Genomic DNA, 20,361 nt, shown 5'->3' with positions numbered 1-20,361 from the left:
GAGAAAATATTCACAAACTGTAAATCTGAAGAATGATACCCAGAATCTATAAGGAACTTAAATAATTCAACAAGCAAAAAACAAACAACCCCATTTAAAAATGAGCAAAAGACATGAACAGATATTTCTCAAAAGAAGTCATACGTGTAGCCAACAAATACATGAAAAAATGCTCAGCATCACTAATCATTAGATAAACACAAATCAAAACCACAATGTGATACCAACTCACACCAGTCAGAATGACTGTTATTGAAAAGTCAAAAAATACACTGGGCATGGTAGCTTACGCTTGTAATCCCAGCATTTTGGGAGGCTGAGGCAGGAGGATTATTTGAAGCCAGGAGGTTGAGACCAGCCTATGCAATGTAGCAAGATGTGTCTCTACAAAACATCAAAATAAATGAAACAAACAAACAAACAAAAAACAAAGAAAATTAGCTGGGTATGGTGGCGTGTACCTATATTCCCACCTACTGGAAGGCTGAGGTGGGAAGATTGCTTGAGCCTAGGAATGCAAGGCTGCAGTGAGCTATAATCACACCACTGCACTCCATCCTGGATAGCAGAACGAGACCCTGTCTCCAAAAAAAAAAAAAAAAGGCAAAAATTAATATATTAGAAATTAGTTCAGTCACTATGGAATGCACTGTGAAGATTTCTGAAAGAACTTAAAACAGAACTACCATTCAACCCCACAATCCCACTCCTGGATCTATACCCAAAGAAAAATAAATTGTTCTACAAAAAAGACACATGCACTCGTATGTTCATCACAGCACAATTCACAATAGCAAAGACATGGAATCAACCTAGATGCCCATCAACAGTGGACTAGATAAAGAAAATGTGGTACATATACACCATGGAATACTACACAGCCATAACAAAGAACAAAATCATGGATTCTATTTTTTTTTTTTTTTTTTGCAGCAACATGAATGCAGCTGGAGGCCATTATCCTAAATGAATTAACACAGGAACAGAAAACCAAATACCACATGTTCTTATTTATAAGTAGGAGCTAAACATCGGGTAAACACGGGCATAAAGATAACACGGTAGACACCGAGGACTACTAGAGAAGGGAGGGTTGAAGCAGGCGTGGGTTGAAAAACTGCCTGTTGAGTACTATGGTCACTACGTGGGTGATGTCGGCATCATTCATACATCAAGCCTAAGTGACATGCAATTTACCCATGTAATGAATTTGCACATGTGTCCCTTGAACCTAAAATAAAAGTCAGAAAAAAATAAAAGATAAGATATTCCTTATCCTCAACAAAAATTAAAATGGCACGTTGTTTGTGCACTTGACTTTGCAGCGTGTTTTCCAAAGATGTCTTTGAGTCATAAAAATGGGAAATACACATGTTGGTTTCTCTCGTCATCACTCAACAACTTATATGTTTTACCTGTCTTATGATGGTCTCATTTCTTCAGTGACAGGACTAGGCATTCTATTTTAAACTCTTTCCAGAGCTGCATATTATTCAACACAATTTTAACAGAGTTCATAGAGCGGAGATTGAGGATGTTTGCAAAGATAAATCATTTATTTTTATTTTTTCGTAACCATGTCCCGCCTGCTTTATTCATTATTAAGAACATTGATGTGAAGATGAAATGGTTTTCTCTATTTTTATCTTCAAACGATCTCTATTTGTGGCTTCTGCACATTGCTAGATCCAGCCACTTACACTAGGGTCATAGTTTAGCTTCAGCTCGGAGCCAAATGCCCCACAGCTGAAATGACCACACCTCCGAAGTGGCATTGTCCCAGGCCATGCCTCCCTTTAATAATGAGCCAGCCAGGGGGTAAGTTTGTATCTCATTACAACAGAGCCTTGTATTAGGCCCGGTGCATAATTAAATATGAGGAATTACAATCGCTTCCCTCTTTGAAAGCTCTCTCAGCACCATGTCTACACTTAAGCCATTACTTTTATTTTTAATCTAATGGTCTGCCTCTCTCTCTCCCTCTTTCTCTCTCCGAATTAAATATCAACCATAAAAGGAACCAAGGAAGTCCAGAAATTTGTGGCTTTAAAAAGACTGGATCTCGAAAAGATTTTCACAAGACACTTCCAAAACAGACGTTTGAGTCGGAAACCTTGGAGTGCAGTGAACCCGCTGCTCAGGTATTTCCTATCAACAGACACGGTTACCAGGTTACTGGACTCTTCTGCCCAGGGCATGCTGTCAATTTTACAAACTCGAATAAAGGGTAGACACATAGAAAGTTTGAGTAGGAGGAACTTTACCATCTGAGTCAGTGATATATTTTTTTCAAACTTATTTGTAGCTACAGAAATTGGCATTCAAATGAAAACCCAGAAACCTAATGATTAACATAGAAAAAAGTGGGAAAGTTCGAATTGGGGGACAGAGACACCTTGGGCCCATCCCTAGAACAATTCCTGCAGGGACTCTTGGTGCCCCTAAGGCAAACTACAGAGTAATGAAAAGCTCCATGCTGAGGCCAGAATGCCTGCATTCTCCTAGTGATTCTACCATGTGCTAACTCTCTACCTTCAGGCAGGATAATTAAACTTACTGGGCTTCAGTTTCCTCTCCTGGGAAACAAGGATGATAATACTAACTCATGAGGTTATTTAGTATTAAATGAGTTAATATCCATAAAGAATTAGAATAATGCCAAGTACACTTAGTGCCTAGTAAATGCTGGCCACTGTTACTATTGTTGTCATTATTCTTTTTTTTTTTTTTTTTTTTGAGACAGTCTCGCTCTGTCACCCAGGCTGGAGTGCAGTGGCACGATCTAGGCTCACTGCAAGCTCCGCCTCCTGGGTTCACGCCATTCTCCTGCCTCAGCCTCCCGAGTAGCTGGGACTACAGGCGCCCACCACCACGCCTGGCTAATTTCTTTTTGTATTTTTAGTAGAGATGGGGTTTCACCGTGTTAGTCAGGATGGTCTCGATCTCCTGACCTGGTGATCCACCCACCTCAGTCTACAAAAGTGCGGGTATTACAGGTGTGAGCCACTGCGCCCAGCCGGTTGTCATTATTCTTATAAAGTGATTACAGTTTAAAATTGAAGTTAAAGTGTACATATTGTGAAAATGAACTTTTAACAGTATTCTGTAACTAATTTTTTAAATGCATGGGGTCATTTGAAGAACTCCAGTAAACACTCTAACAAAGAGAAGACAGAAAGAAAGGAAGCCTTCATTTGCATAAAACAGCCAAAGAACAGTAGCCAAATAAATTTCATGTTTCCAAAAGTTAAGCTCTATGCACCTATGTTCACAGCAGCATTATTCACAGTAGCCAAAAGGTAGAAGCAACCCAAGTGTCCATCCATAATGAATGGATAAACAAAACGTGGTTGCCAGGGGCTAGGGGAGGGAGGAGTGGGAAACTGTTGTTTAATGGGTAGAGTCTCCTATCTATTTGTGAATGAATGAATGAATGAATGAATGAATGAATGAGACAGGGTCTCACTTTGTCACCCAGGCTGGATTGCAGAAGAAGTCATCGTGGCCAGTTGTGGTGGCTTATGCCTATAATCTCAGCACTTTAGGAGGCCGAGGCAGGTGGATCACTTCAGGTCAGGAGTTCAAGACCAGCCTGGCCAACATGGTGAAACCCCGTCTCTACTAAAAATACAAAATTAGCCAGGTGTGGTGGCATGTGCCTGTAATCCCAGCTACTCAGGAGGCTGAGGCAGGAGAATCACTTCAACCCGGAAAGTAGAGGCAACAGTGAGCTAAGATTGTGCCATTGCACTCCAGCCTAGCCAAAAAGAGTGAAACTCCATCTTAAAAAAAAAAAAAAAAATTCAATCTTTCCAATTAGCTTTATTAAATATGCTTTAACTTTAGAAGCACAATAATTAGAACTGGCCAAACTTTAAAAAAATTTTCACAAAGAAATTAGTAACCTGTAGGGTCATTTATAATCTTTTTCTCTGTTGATTTTTACAGTTTTAAAATGTTAATACAATAATTTATTTATTTACTTATTTTTTGAGATGGAGTCTCGCTCTTGTTACCCAGGCTGGAGTGCAGTGGCACAATCTCAGCTCATTGCAACCTCTGCCTCCCAGGTTCAAGTGATTCTCCTGCCTCAGCCTCCCAAGCAGCTGGGGTTACAGGCACCGGCCACCACACCCGGCTAATTGTTTTGTATTTTTAGTAGAGACAGGGTTTCACCATGTTGGCCAGGCTGGTCTTGAACTCCTGACCTCAGGTGATCCGCCCACCTCGGCCTCCCAAAGTGCTGGGATTACAGGTATGAGCCCAATATTTTAAAAATAGTACATTATTACACAAGCTAGATGTGAACTTTAAATTATTATCAGAAAATTCGTGTGGCAGACAGATTCTATGGTTCTGGGCCTGTGACATTCACACCTTTGTGATGTTCATCCCCGATTGTGGATGGGACCTGGGACTTGCTTCTATCAAAACAATATGGCAAAGCATGATAGGATGTCACTTGTGATCATATTGTAGCAGCCAAAATGGATTAAAGACTTAAATGGGGCCAGGCGCAGTGGCTCACCCCTGTAATCCCAGCACTTTGGGAGGTTGACGGGGGCAGATCACCTAAGGTCAGGAATTTGAGACCAGCCTGGCCAATATGGTGAAACCCCATCTCTACTAAAAATACAAAAATTAGCCGGATGTGGTGGTAGATGCCTGTCGTCCCAGCTACTAGGGAGGCTGATGCAGGAGAATAACTTGAACCCAGGAGGCGGAGGTTGCAGTGAGCTGAGATGGCACCATAGCACTCAAGCCTAAGTGTTGCAGCAAGACTCGGTTTAAAAAAAAAAAAGTGGTATTCATACCTCACTGCAGCCTTGAACTCCTGGGCGGGGTTCAAGCAGTCTTCCTACCTAAACCTCCCAAGTAGCTAAGACTGTGGGTGCACACCACCATGCCTGGCTAAGTTTTGCCTTTTTTTTTTTTAGGGACTGAGTCTCATTGTGTTGCCCAGGCTAGTCTTGAACTCCTGGCCTCAAGCAATCCTCCCACCTTGTCTACCCAAAGTACTGGGATTAAAGGCATAAACCACTGCACCTGGCCCAGTCTCCTTTTTGTTACTCCTTCCTCCAGTTCTGTTTTGCTCTAGTGTGAGACATGAGCATGGTTCATTAAGAGGCTTGGCCCCCCAGCCCCAGGAAAGAACAAGCCAACAACCAATAGGAATGTAGTGCTGTTTTTAGTCCTTTCCTCAGGACTGGTTTGTCTGCACATGACGAGTAACTACCTGCTTCAGGTGAGAAGGAGACATTTAATTTTAGAATAGTCCAGCCAGGGAGCTAAGGTGTCATTCTTCTCAAATCCCCAGTTTCTTCAGAAGACTTGAGGCCTGGCAGAGATTCTGTAGTCCCAAATTGGAGCAGTCTTGAGACATCCAAGATTCTTCAGTTCTCATTTTAGACTCGCTGTCTCTCTCACAAAGACTCACTGTTTTCTCTCACAGGCAGGCCCCCGCCACTTAAACGTGCTCTGCGATGTGTCTGGGAAAGGCCCCATCACTGCCTGTGACTTTGACCTCCGTAGCCTGCAGCCTGACAAGCGGCTAGAAAACCTTCTGCAGCAAGTGAGTGCTGAGGACTTTGAGAAGCAGAATGAGGAGGCCCGGAGGACCAATCGGCAAGCCGAGCTCTTTGCCCTTTACCCGTCAGTGGACGAGGTGGGTGCCGCTGTCTCCATCCTGGAGAATCTCAGTGAAGACTCTGAGAGTCATGTGGACAATTGTGTTGTTCATTATTACTGTACAACAGCCCATGATATCAGGGCTCACTTGTATGATTTCTGGAGCCTTGTTTTTCACCCAGGCAAGCCTGTGTGTCGTCGTAGAGCCAATATTGATTATCGTGCAGATGGGATTCTGATAACAACAACGGAATTTTCATAGCACTTTACAAAATATGTTCACTAAAAGCATCTCATTTAATCCCTGAACGTTTCAAGAGTCTACATGTAGTAATCACACCCAGCAAGTCAAACCATCCTATTATTTGAGGGTATGTGGCCACTAATCCATTGAGACATACGTTACTTAAACTTTCATATTCTTTAATGCTTTGCTACTTTCTTTTTAATGATCTCTATGAGCAACCAGAGAGACCTGCTTTGAAAACATTTCGGGCTAAGATAATCACAGCCCATGCTCCCAGTGTGTAGGACTTTGGGATCTTGATTGTGTACTTCTTTATTTATTGGAGCTGACCGACAATAATAGGATAATGTAGACTTTGCCTGTGGTCACTGCCTGGGGCCCTTTGGATGCAATGAGAGGTGACCATTATTGAAGCTTTGTGTCTGTCTGAACTCCTCATACTGTAGAGGAGGCTCTCTGTTTTCCCCTCTGTATGTGAGGTTATCTCTGCTTCTGGGTCTTGGCAGAACAGATTACTGCTGTATCTCTGCTGTCCAAATTTTATTAAAAGTTCAGTTGCAAGAAACAAGATTTGAGGAAACTTTGCGTAAAAGATATTCTATCTATCCATGCCTCTAAATATTTGAAATTCGATCCTTGGATTAAGCAAGGCAATCAGAGAGCCTGATACCCCCACCCTTGTGGATTGTGCCCTTCAGTGAGCTCACCACTGGTCAGCAAGGAGGACAGTAAAGGAAACAGCAGTCGTGAGATAGGAAATCATGTCCACATGGAAATACTATTGCTGACATTGACCTACTCACCATCTAGCACCTTCCTCTTTGACGATCTAGAGGACAATTAGCCTTCAAGTCTTCAGAGAAAGAAGCGCACTTCTGCTGAGATAATATGAACACTTAGAGATTGTGCTCATTTTGTAACTAACTCTCTTAAATTCTTTACTTCGAGCAAATTTCTGTCCACCTTCACCAAACGTGGCAGCTTGCTGCTTGGTGTCCTGAATTTACTCCAGCTTTCTTTTCTTATCCTGATTTTCTAAGCACCTTGGTTTCCTCGTCTATTTTTGTTTTATTTGCAGTTTTTGTCAGCAGCCTCAAATGCTCTTCTGAATGAGGCAGATTATAAAAATAAACTATCCCACTTATATATAGAATCTAAAAAAGTGGATCTCATAGAAACAGAGTAGAAAGGTGATTACCAGGGGCTGTGGGGAGAGGGAGAGGTGTTTCTCAAAGGCTGCAAAGTCTCAGACTGGAGGAATACGTTTTAGTGACCTGTTGCACTGCATAGTGACCAGAGTTAATAACAATGTGTTGTATATTTCAAAACTGCTTTTAAAAAAGATTTTTAATGTTCTCATCACACGCACACAAAAGGTAAGTTGGTGAGGTGATAGATACGTTAATTAGCTTGATTTAATCTTTCTACAATGTATACAAAGATCAAAACATTACTTGATCTAATCTTTCTACAATGTATACATAGATCAAAACATTACTTGATTTAATCTTTATACAATGTATACATAGATCAAACCATTACACTGTACCCCATAGCTGTAGACAATGACTATTTGTCAATTAAAAAATAAATTAGTAAAGTATGAATAATGTGAGCAATATCATCATCTCCATTCCTCACATTAGAAAGCAAGCATTAGGCTGAAGAGCTTTTTCAAGATTCAACAGATAAATTAAATTATAAAATGGGGCCTTAACTTGTTAACTACAAAGTTCATGTTCCCTTGTTTATGTATCTACATTCATATGACTATCTGGTATGTTAGCACACATAACTGAAATCCAAAGATGATATTTTTAAATATCATGTAACTTTTTAGTTTCCATTCACAACATTAAGACTTTTTACCAGATTTGTCAAGATATGTTATATCAGACTGATTTGGCCTTTACTTTCCTCCCTCTTCCTTTTATTTCTGTGATGGAGATGCCAACATGTAATAGAGGGATCCAAAGTGGATGCCAGAAGACAGAGAACAATTAGAGGATGCAGAGAATATGTCTAGTGAGACATTTGCTTGTCAATGTCTCCCTGGTGGTATTATACGGGAGAATGTTCCATCTGAACTGATTAAAATAATGAAACATAGCCTGGTTTTAGAGGAACTTTGTTTTATGATCTTTGAAACAATGCAGACACTCCATTGGGACTGAAAGTTATAATCTAGTAGCAGGCCTAATGGGGCCTGATTTTATTGAGTAGAGAGAAGTGCTTTGTAATGAGTGTACCAGTTATTTGTAAATTGGCATGTCTAAAATGCTTGAGGGCCTCTATACCAGCCCTTTAATATTTTGAAGCTGTTGTCACAGAAATTGCATTTGTACTTATAATTTGCACTTTCTCCAAAGAAAGTTCTGTGGAAGAAAGTTCTACCTACTCTGACATGATTACAAATGCTGGTTTTTTTTGATGACATAATCACATTTTAAAATATTGTCATTACTTGGTTTCCTTGTAAGGAAAGTTAGAAGAGAGGTAAACTAGTATATCCAAGTTATGGCAGAGTCTACAGGAGAAGCAAACTTTGGACTTAACCACCAAGCTTCTAAAAGGCAAGTTCTTCCCCTAATTCATTTGGATTCTACAAAAGGTGGTGATTCTACAAAAGGCATTCTATGTCAATCCCTAAGAAAGATTCCACTAATACTCCAAATCATAGAAAAGTTTGCTGAGACTCTTGGTTACAAGTGACAGAACCCAACTAAAATCAATTCAGAAAAAATGCTGGAGGAGTACTTCTTGGCTCAACTAAGGAAATCACAGGGAGGCATATGTGGAGTTGACCTCCAGATCCATTGGGACAGTAAAAGAAAGAATATAATCTCTCTCATACTGTCTCTTTCTCTCTCATTATCTCGTTCATTCCCTTCATTTATACGTATCTTTAGGATGATGAAAACAAGAGGTAGCCATTCATGTTTCACATTTCCACTTTCTGCTTGCTTGGGAATTAGCTCCCATTTCAGTTAGCTATAAAGCCTGAAGAAATTCATATAGCTTAGAAGAGACTTAGGAAATACATCATCCAAATGTCATATGGAGACCTTGTTTGGATCTTGATTTAACAAAATAACAGTAAAACAAATTGAGACAGGGAAATTTGAAACTGACAAAAATTATTTAGTGGCAATAAGAAATTATTATTAATTTTTAGGCATAATGGATTGCTATATGTTTTTAAAAGTCTTTATCTTTTAAAGATATGTACTGAATTATTTATATATGTATATGGTCTCTGGAAAGTTGCTTCTAAGTAATCCAGTATTGAGCTAGAAAGGTAGTAAGTGGGTAAATAGATGAAACCAGAATGCCCATGAATTGAACTTGTCGAAGCTAGGTGATGGGTTGATGGTGGTTCATTGCATTACTCTCTCAATTTTTGTGTATGTTTAAAATTTTTAAAATTTTCCAAATGAAAATCTTTTTTGAAAGGATTTTAAAAATTAGAATCTAGACCAAAGGCAGTCCTAGAATTCCATGAGTGTCTCTACCTTCAGGTTGTTTTCCATTTAGGGAGATCTTCCCTTTAGATATGCCTGCTCCAATGATCCTAAAAAGTCCAGATAGCCCTGAGCGAGTAGGCATCAAAACAACTTCTCCTCTGAAATAAACTCAGCCATTCTACCCAGCAACATGGCCAACCATAACCACAAGGAATGGGGACCACAGGGAGAAGTTGGAGTAACGATGAGCTTACCACATTGATCATTCCACCAAAGTGGGTACACATTTACCAGGAAGGTGACTTTACTGCTATTTCCAAGAATGTTAGGCTTGCCGTGAGGTATTCAGTGGAAAGCTCCCAGGAAAAGACAGTGAGACGTGACCCTCGTCTTTGGACCCTTGCAATTGGCAGAGCACTCATCAGTGTTTGGAAAGCATACTGCAAGAGTGGGAATTACTGTTTTCAAGGATTTGCATTGCTTATTTTTGCATATATCAACATAATTAACATAGAACGATAGTTCAGATGTAGATGTTAAAGTTACAATAGGGACTTGATATTTCTCTTTAAGTCTTCAGTTTCTGTGCGGTAAAATAAACAGGTAGAGCTCTTGATTTGTCATTATTAAATTTCATGTACCTAGCACTTTAGCAAGCTCTAACTGCATAAGCCTGTCTAGAACTTGTCAGTTCAACCCCAAGTCTCTATCATCTGTTTAAGAAAACAGTGAACTGAGAAAGTGACTCTGTATTATAGGATCGATGGTTTACAGCCTTAATGAATCATTCTGACTCAGATTTCAAATCTGAAACTCACATACTTACTAGTAAAGCCCTTGACAGGAGAAATATTCCAAATGTGTAACAAGAGTGGGCAAAAAACACACAAAACATCAACAATAGGTATAAGATTTTGCAATGCCATCTGGTGGATGTTACTAAGCCATATCCATGTTCACATTTCCTTCCTTCCTGCTTCAGTCTCTTTGTCTTAAATGCTTGGGTTTCTAAAAGGAGAAACTGTTTGCTGTAAATTCTGACTTTGAGGTTGGGGGTTGGAAGGCAAACTTTCTCATAAAAGGCAGAGTGTTAGGAAAAAAAGCAAACCTAAGTTAACTTGATCCGTGGAGGGTATCCTTCCCTTCCCTGGGTTAACTCTAATTGGACCTCCTCATGGAATTCACTAATGATTTCCTTATGATGTGATTAATAACAGGAGGATGCTGTGGAAATACGTCCAGTACCAGAATGTCCCAAGGAACACCTGGGCAACAGAATATTGGTCAAGTTGCTGACCTTGAAGTAAGTATCAACAAACACACTACCACTACTTTGAGATTTATCTTGCCTTTTACATACAGATGTTGTCTTTATTGTCAGAGCTTAAATCAGAAAGGAGCTCCCAAAATCCTTTTATTTTATTTTATTTTATTTTATTTTATTTTATTTTATTTTATTTTATTTTTTGAGACGAAGTCTCGCCCTGTCACCCAGGCTGGAGTGCAGTGGCGCCATCTCGGCTCACTGCAAGTTCCGCCTCCCGGGTTCACGCCATTCTCCTGCCTCAGCCTCCCGGGTAGCTGGGACTACAGGTGCCCGCCACCACGCCCGGCTAATTTTTGTATTTTCAGTAGAGACAGGGTTTCACCGTGTTAGCCAGGATGGTGTCGATCTCCTGACCTTGTGATCTACCCGCATCGGCCTCCCAACATGCTGGGATTACAGGCATGAGCCACTGCGCCCATTCCAAAATACTTTTAACAGTGGGCAGCTGTGGAGTAGCAGACAGGGCACCATTTGAGTCTATTCCTGTGGATTTTTTTTCTACCAACCTTTTGGCAGTCATTATTCTATAACAGAGAAGGCAAACACAAATGTCTACTAAAGTAGGCATGTACGGTAATTGAGTGAAATGACCTACATTAAGAAAAATAACACTTAAATCGGTGGTGTGCTGGAGTTGACTGTACTAACTCATGAGAGCTGACGGTGCACATCTCTTCCTAACCCTGTGTTCAGTGAAGTCACGTTGGTAACTTTAATTTGGCCATGGTGAAAGTGTTTACAATGTAGAAATCATCCAATGCTACACATTTGCACCACCCTCAGCACCCAGAGATTATTTGTTAAACATTTACCAGTATGCCACTGTTGAAACACAATGATAAATGCAACTGAAACTCAGTCTTAGTGCCAGGGGACAATAGGGAGTGGTGGGGACTGTAGTAAACCATGTTAACGGGGCACTCACTACTAGCAACAAACTCTTGCCATCCAAATAAACAGGCCCATTTTTGTCAACTGTCTTTTCTATTTTTTCAAGAGAAGCTGAAAACCCAGATTTTTCTGCATAATATGCTGACTCCCTAAAGATTTTCTCATTCCCTTTATAAACACCATATAATTTAAACACAACTACAGTCTGGTTTCATCTTGTAGGCCAATTATTTGCCATATCTACTTTAAAGCAGTTGCATCCAAACATTTCAATTGTATACTTTGATAGTTAAAAACAAATCCTCTATAGACATGTATTAATTTTGTACTTTCATATTAACATGATCTACATTATAAAACATATAACTGAGAAATTTTAAAGAATGAACTTGATACATCTGAATCAATTCTAGTATTTTCTTCTTGCACTGCAATAGATTGTCTTGTGTACCCCCAGAGTGCCGCCACACCTCTCTTCCTCTCTGCAGACTGCTATTTTCAAGAATTAGTTCTTTTCAAATCCATAGATGAAAACTTCAAAGTTGTACATATATAACTAAGCAAAGCTACAGAAGCGTAACATTTATTTAGATGCTATTAGATGGGTCATCGGTCTCTCAAAGTCATTTCGTGGGTCCCCCCAGCAGCTCTGGTTTGCAGTGAGAAGGCATCTGGATTCTGGATGTAAGGCTGGGTTTCGACCCTGGGGACTTCCCTGGGATCTTGAGTTCTGCCCTGTAAATGAAGTTGATAGACCTTATGGTCTCAAAGTTCCTACCTACCACAAACTTCTAAGATTGTAACACATAGCCTCTGCCAACTTCTTCTGCCTCAGAATACAAGCCAGCAAGTCTGCTCGCACAGCTATGGATGGTCTCTTGATGCTATAGTCTCCTCCCGCTGGCCAGTTCTACCAGAGGGGCTTCAGGGCCTTTTGTACGGAGAAATGAGCAGCCTGTAAACCAGCTGAGTATCAAGTAGTGGGCACAGAAAAGCAAGCTCTAGCCCTTGCAAACCAGCCTGGAAGTGGGAGCTTCCTCGTTGTCTGGTCAGCAGGAGGACTGACTGGAAGTGGCTGTTCCCCTCTGCATTGTTTAGGAAGCCTTCGCTATTGTCTGAGGGACCCACCTGCCCCCACAGGATGCATCATCAGGCTACTTTTAGATGCAGTGACTATGTCATTTGAGATGGCAGGAATTCTCTATGGTGCTCATTACCAAGCTTTCTAGACCTCTCCAATGAATAACAGGCAGCTGTTCTCACAGGTGAGAAAACATAGCCACTAAGAGAGATATGTGTTATTTAAAAAAATTTTTAATGGAGACCAACTGCAGTGACTCACACCTGTAATCCCAACACTTTGGGAGGCCAAAGTGGGATGATCGCTTGAGGCCGGGAGTTTGAGACCAGCCTGGGCAATATAGCGAGACCCCGTCTCTACCAAAAATTAATAGATGTGTTAATTTTTAGTCCTAGATACATTGGGAGGCTGAGGTGGGAGGATTGCTTGAGGCCAGGAGTTCAAGGCTGCAGTGAGCTATGATCGTGCCACTGTATTCCAGCCTGAGTGACAGAGTAAGACCCTATCTCTAAAATTAAAAAAAGAGGAGTCACTTGAATATCTCTCAATGAAAATTGTCAAGTACAGTTTCTAGTGATGTCCCCACAACTGCCAAAGCAGAAATTAAGTCAAATTGACATATTTGCCAGGTGCTCTTGGCCTGCTCATGTGTTTTAAATAGTATCCATACTAACCTATAACTGCAAGAGAAGAGATGGACCAAAAAAACAGCCCTAGGAATAACTACTTAGAGTAAACTAGATGAAAGAAAGAAACAAATTTTTATAGGTAAGCCTAGAATGTGACAGTATGAATAGTAAAAATATAAGGGTAATATTAATGGCAAATATTTTCCCATTTACGTTGATATGTAGGATTCTATTCATAATACTACATGTTTTAGCAGCTGAAGAATTTGTTTAAAGTTGTGGACATCTATAACTGTCTCTGTATTGCTTTTCAGAAATATAGAAACCCTCAAAGATACAGAAAGAATTGGCTCCTGCCAATTCTGCAAGTGTTTGTAACAGAAAAAAAAAAAAAAAAAAAAAAAAGAATGACAACAAAGTATTTTTCTGTTTTGTATTTTAAGTGGAGAAATATTTTAAGATTTAATACCATCTTATGAAAAGTAATCGCAGCTCTTAGGAGTCTTCTTGATGGTGAAACTTTAATGTGCAGAAAATTTACCCAGGGAGTTTATTTTAAATGTGGGTTTTGCAGGACCTACCATAGCAGTCTCCTTCAAAAGATTCTGGTTGAGTAGGTCTCAGGTGGGATCAAGAAACCTGCATGCTGGCAAACTTCTTTTGCTTCAAAATGCTAGTTTCTGGGGACTACACTTGAAGAACAGACACTCACAGAAAAAGCCCAGGTTCTGTGATCAGAGATGGCTGGGCACAAAACCTGACTGTGCCAATTCCTAACTTTGAGGAGTTTGCCAAGTTCCTTAATCTCTGGGAACCTTGGTGTCCTGGTGTATTAAATGCAGATAATATCTGCATTACACTGTAGTTGGGTAAAGAGGCTGATGTGTGGAAAGCACTTATTACAGCACAATTTTAAGTCCTTAATAAATGTTAATTCTCTTTTTCTTTCTCTGAACCACAGAGGACTTATCACTCAGTACCAACCTAAGTATATCACAGCAATATTCAGGCCCTTTGTGTAGTAGGGAGTACACAATTAACTATAGGTTGACCATGCCAGGCAGCAGCTGGTGAGCCTAGGCACAGGAAAGCCCCCAATTGGCCTGGTGCGGTGGCTCACGCCTTTAATCCCAGTACTTTGGAGGCAGGTGAGTCACCTGAGGTCAGGAGTTCGAGACCAGCCTGGACAACATGGTGAGACCCCATCTCTACTAAAAATACAAAAATTAGCCGGGCGTGGTGGTGCATGCCTGTAATCCCAGCTACTGGGGAGGCTGAGGCAGGAGGATCGCTTGAACCTGGGAGGCAGAGGTTGCAGTGAGCCGAGATTGTGCCATTGCTCTCTACCCTGGGTGACAAGAGCAAAACTCCGTCTCCAAAAAAAAAAAAAAAAAAAGCCCCCTATTAATCTGCAATTACCTAATAATAGAATAATCATAGAAATCCTCAACACTGGGCTTTTGGGTGGTAAAATGTACATAACATAAAATCTAACGTCTTTTTTTTTTTTTTTAATTTGAGATGGAGTCTCACTCTATTGCCCAGGCTAGAGTGCAATGGCACGATCTCAGCTCACTGCAACCTCCGCCTCCCAGGTTCAAGTGAGTCTCCTGCCTCAGCATCCTGAGTAGCTGGGATTACAGGCATACGCCACCTTGCTTGGCTAATTTTTGTATGTTAGTAGAGACGGGGTTTCACCATGTTGACCAGTCTGGTCTTGAACTCCTGACCTCATGATCTGCCTGCCTTGGCCTCCCAAAGTGCTGGGATTACAGGCGTGAGCCACCGCACCTGGCCAAAATCTACCATCTTAACCATTTTTAAGGTACAGTTCAGTGGTGAGAACATTCACATTGTTCTGCAAACATCACCGCCATCCATCTCCAGGAATTTTTCTCTTCCCAAACTGAAACTCTGTACCCATTAAACAATACCTCCTTATCTTCCCTACTCCCCAGCCCCTGGCAACTACTATTCTACTTTCCACCTCTACGAGTTTTACTACTCTGGGTGCCTCATATAAGGGGAATCATAAGGTAACTGTTTTTTTGTGACTGGCTTCTTTTACTTATCATAGTGTCCTCACATTCATCTATATTGTAGCATGTATCAGTAGCTCCTTCTTTTCTATGGCTAAATAATATTCCATTGTATGTATGTAGCCCATTTTGTTTTGGCCTCATATATACATCTGTTAATGGACACATGGGTTACTTCCACCTTTTGGCTATTGTGAAAAGTGCTGTTACTCGGCATTGTTGTTAAGAGACATTCACACACATCATCATACAGGATCCTCACAGCAGCCTGGAAAATGGAAAGGCAAGCATCCTTTCCTTATTTTGCAGAAAAAATAAATGGAATTTGGGAAGGTAAGTAACCTGATTAGGATCGCAGAATTAGCAGGTGGTAGAAGAGTAACAGAGTCCAGGTCTCTGCCTGGGTGCCCTGTGAGTCTGCCATGATTCCAAATTGCCTCATTTCCAAAGGTGTCATTTGAGTAAATAACCCTTTTGTCTGTGCTCATACTCTGTCCAAATATTATTCTAAAACGTCCTCATTTGAGACAAAGCTATCCATTGATGAAGACATTCTCTCACATATACCCGGAGAGAAAACATGGCTTTCTGACATGACATCTGAGGTAATGGTGGACTGGGGCTCTCTGCAGGTAACATCCAAGGCTATGGGATGTGAAGCTGAGAAACTTGGAAAACATTCATCAGTGTTCTATGTGCACCTGTAATGTCCACCAGGATACTAAAGGCAGATAATGCACCAGGATTATGCTTTGGGATTCACCATTTCAAGGGGAATTGGCAATTAGGGCCAATATGAGGCTCCTCTTTCTAGTTCTCCTGGGGTCCAGGCACCTCAGTGTTTATCTGCTGTGCTCAATTGCCTCCCTGACCTCAACTCAGCAACTCCCCAGTAATGGAGGTAGGAAGGGCCAGACATTCATTCCCGTCAAAACCCAGCCTTCTTCTGACTGTCCCACTACAACTCTAAGGAAAAGCAATTGAACTTTTCTTTTTTTGCTATCTGAAATCCCCATTCCTTAGAATTGAATAAAATATATCCTATCCTTTAATTTTTTTTATTTCAATGGCTTTAGGGTACAAGTGGTTTTTGGTTACACGGATGAATTGTATAGTGGTGAAGTTTGAGATTTTAGTGCACCCATCACCCAAGTAGTGTACATTGTATCCAATATGTAGCTTTTTATCCCTCATCCCCCTCTACTATCCCCCTTCTGAGTCTCCAAGGTCCATTATACCACTCTGTTGGCCTTGGCATACTCATAGCTTAGCTCCCACTAACACACAGCATTTGGTTTTTCCATTCTTGAGTTACTTCACTTAGAATAATGGCCTCCAGCTCCATCCAAGTTCCTGCAAAAGACATTATTTCATTCCTTTTTATGACTGAGTAGTATTCCACAGTGCATATATGCCACATTTTCTTTATCCACTCATTAGTTGATGGGCAATTAGGTTGGTTCCATATCTTTACACTTGTGAAACAGATACTATCCTAGCAATAAAATGTGAAATGTGAACAAGTCCATTACCTCAGACAGAAAGTCTACCCTCTGAAAACACAGTAGTTACAATGATAAGAAGATGAATCAGACTAAGGTCCCTTCAGCCCACTCTCTCTTGCAGCGCTGCCAATAAGCAATTTTGGGAGACATCCCAAAAATATCCACCACGCTTTTGTAGTGTCCACCATGATCTCAAATGATTAGGAATTTTTCACAAACCTCCCATGTTTTCCATTAATATCCCAGTGTGATTCTTATATACTTGGAGTTTTCCAAATATTTCTGGAAACTGCTCACATTTTAACCAGTTTATATGGCCAAGCATTTGTCAGAAAATTCAAAATTATGTAAGTTAAAGCCACATAGATTTTCTTCTCTTTCTGTGATAGGTTTGAGATTGAAATTGAGCCTCTGTTTGCCAGCATTGCCCTCTACGATGTTAAAGAAAGGAAAAAGGTAAGAAAGCAAAGAAAAATCCATCCCTAAGGCACATATAATGTGTATGATTCTTTGGGTGTATGTTTTTAAATCTTCTTTGCCGCAAGAAGCTATCAGATTTCAAAGCAAATGATCTTTGATGGGTCCAGTTCTGTTGCCTTTGCAATTTTTCAAGCAGTGGTCTGAGAACATAATTTGTGATCTTTGAAGAATTTTTGAGGGAAAGGCTACTGGAGGTGCTGGCCTGGTTGGAATAGAGAAAGAATGAAATAGTCAGTACATGGGGTTATGTATAAAACAAACCCATTTAAATATATTTTTAACAAGCTTGGATGTGCATGTAAAGCTTCCTCAGTTTGAGAGTTCTTTGCACTGTGAAATTGGCTCATCATGACTGAAGGGCGTCTTACATGGTAGAGGTCTCAATTTGTTACAGAGTTCAGACCTCACCAACTATAGTATGCTTTTAATGAAAACAGTGACCAAGACCTCTCATGTGTTTTTAACGTTTAGTCATTTTGTGACTCCTGGAAGAGGACGGCAATAGCAAATCCAGAGTAGGATGGACACTTCTGCCCTTCTTTACCCATAATCATTCTGTATTTAAGGAAACAGCTATCTCCTGCATAAATACTAATAATAACTGAGATTTGTGTTAGTTAGGATAGGTTAGCTGCTAAAACAAGCAGAACCCCAAACTCAGTGGTTTAAAGCAGTAGTTCTCAAACTTGAGCATGCATCAGAATCCTCTGGAAGACTTGTTAAAACAGATTGCTGGGCCCCACCCACAGAGTTTCTGATTCAGTAAGTCCAGGTTGGACCTGAGAATCTGCATTTCTTACAGTCCCCTGGTGATGCTGAAGCTACTGGTCAGGGGACCACATTTTGAAAACTACTGGCTTATAAGCAAGAAGTTGCTGTCTTTGTTTCTTTAACCATCCAGGGCAGGAGGAGGGAGCCCTCCGTTCCACGCAGCCATTCAGAAATGCAGGCTGGCAGTGGCTCCTCCATCTTCAGTATGTGCCCTCCCCAAATCACTCTTGTCACTGCCATTGCTGCCCCTGAAGAAGAGAAAAGAAGGATGGAGGAGGCCTGGAAGTTTGACACATTGCTTCTGCTCACAATTCATTGGAGAGAATTCAGTCACATGATCACCCCTCATTGCAAAGGAGGCTGGTAAATGTAGTCTCTGCCTGGGGAGCCACTCCCCACTAAAACTCTCTTGGTGATGAAGGGGAGAACCCAACCATATAGTGGCTCTTAAGTAATACGACATTAAGAGAGCTAGGAGCACTGCTCACATCATGTTCTTGCTCAGAATCTTCACTAAGATTCACTGCCTACAATGTTAAGAACAAACTCTTCAGCTTCCATGCCAGGCTTTCTTCATGATGGCGTTCCTCTACCTTCTCTTTGACCATAGTCTATACAGAGTCAAGCTGGATCACTGTCTGTTAACTAAGCTTCCCCCAAGCATTCAAGCCTCTGAGATATTTATCTGTGCTGTACTCTCTCCCTGGTGCATCGTCACCCCCCACCACTGCCTATCAGAATCTTCTAAGGCCCATCCATCTCCAGTGCTGCTTCCCTGAAAAGTTGTCCTTGTCACCCAACTGCAAATGTCCTGTCACTCTCTGGAACTTCCACAATGCTTCTTTGTGTGCATGTGATGACTTGTAGTTTGCTTTTACTGCAGTTAGTTATATGTTTGCATTTTCTCTCACTTTTTTTTTTTTTTTTTTTTTTTTGAGTCAGGGTCTCACTCTGTTGCCCAGACTGGCATGCAGTGGGGTCATCTCGGCTTACTACAACCTCTGCCTCCCAGGTTCAAGCAACTCTCCCACCTCAGCCTCCGAAGTAGCTGAGACCACAGGCATGTGCCACCATGCTGGCTAGTTTTTGTGTTTTTTATAGAAGCAGGATTTCACCATGTTGGTCAGGCCAGTCTTGAGTTCGTAAGCTCAAGCAATACACCCGCCTTGGCTTCCCAAAGTGCTAGGATCACACCTGGTCCTTCCTTCATTCTTAATTGTGAACTAATTGAGGGCAGCGATCCTGCTCTTCGATAGTGAAGTTAACTAGCACATCAGCGATACTCAGGAAATACTGGTGGGTTAATAAACATTTAAATGTTTCAAGGAACATCTCTCAAATGGCTCCAAAATACCTAGACATTGTGACAAAACATTTATCAGATTTATCCAGCAGCCACTTTCCTAAACCCACATCTATGATTATTACACTTACTCCTTTGGCAAAATTTCTCTGTGATGTTTTTACTCCTTTTTAACGTGTTTAAACCATGAATACAACAGATCTAATTTGTATTTCACTTTGCTGCTCATTTACAGATCTCAGAAAATTTTCACTGTGACCTGAACTCTGACCAGTTCAAAGGATTTCTGCGAGCTCACACACCTACGGTGGCTGCATCAAGTCAGGCAAGATCTGCAGTCTTCTCGGTCACCTACCCGTCCTCAGACATCTACCTGGTAGTCAAGGTAGTTCAACACGATCTGATTTGCCCAATCTGATGTTTTCATTGCTGCGTTGTTCCCAGCACATGTTTGGGGTGCACGAAACCTCAGAATGTGTCCACATATCCTCTGAGATTCGATTTGTTTCCTTCTCAATTTACCCCTTTTCCCTTCTAAGTCAACTGTTTCAGATACTGGAAAGACTAGGTTTTGGAGTCATACTGACCTAGGTTTGAGTCCTGGCTTTACAACCTAGTAATTAAATGGCATTGGCAATTTCCTGGTCTTCCAGAGACAGGTCTGAGTTTCCTCACCTGTGAAGTGACCTCAGTGGATAGTCATGACTACAGAATAAAGCTTGGCACATCTTGGGCACCCTTCTCCTAACTAAGGAGAGTTCCTTCGGTGACCTGGTGCGGAGAAGCTGCTGTAGAGAAAGAAACAAAATCTCTGGGCTAGAGTTTCCTAACGATGTTCATGTTGCTCTAGAGATGCATAGTTAAGTGTTCCCAAGTCCAAGCTCTTACAATTTGAAGTGTGGGCTGTGGTTTTCAAGTTTCACCCTCCCTTTTTTTTTTTTTTTTTTTTTTTCTTCTTACCATGTCACAGACTGTCTCTAATGAGAGTTGAAATCT

At 41.0% G+C, this 20,361-nt stretch overlaps 1 protein-coding gene across 6 annotated transcripts in view; it reads left to right on the top strand.

Moving 5' to 3' along the window:
- DOCK8 (dedicator of cytokinesis 8) overlaps positions 1-20,361 on the top strand; it is a 238,921-nt gene that overhangs the window by 82,412 nt on the left and 136,148 nt on the right. For all 6 annotated transcript variants that reach the window (XM_023213223.3, XM_023213218.3, XM_023213224.2 and 3 more), the window contains 5 exons: positions 2,018-2,141; positions 5,453-5,665; positions 10,557-10,642; positions 17,201-17,267; positions 19,601-19,750. In XM_023213223.3, the coding sequence (XP_023068991.1) occupies positions 2,018-2,141; positions 5,453-5,665; positions 10,557-10,642; positions 17,201-17,267; positions 19,601-19,750 (640 nt within the window). The remainder of the gene's footprint in view (positions 1-2,017; positions 2,142-5,452; positions 5,666-10,556; positions 10,643-17,200; positions 17,268-19,600; positions 19,751-20,361) is intronic.

This window comes from Piliocolobus tephrosceles, chromosome 14, assembly GCF_002776525.5.
Source record: "Piliocolobus tephrosceles isolate RC106 chromosome 14, ASM277652v3, whole genome shotgun sequence".
NCBI classification, from domain to species: Eukaryota; Metazoa; Chordata; class Mammalia; order Primates; family Cercopithecidae; genus Piliocolobus; species Piliocolobus tephrosceles.
The sequence above is the reverse complement of the archived record's forward strand: the minus strand, read 5'-3'. Positions and strand labels throughout refer to the sequence as shown.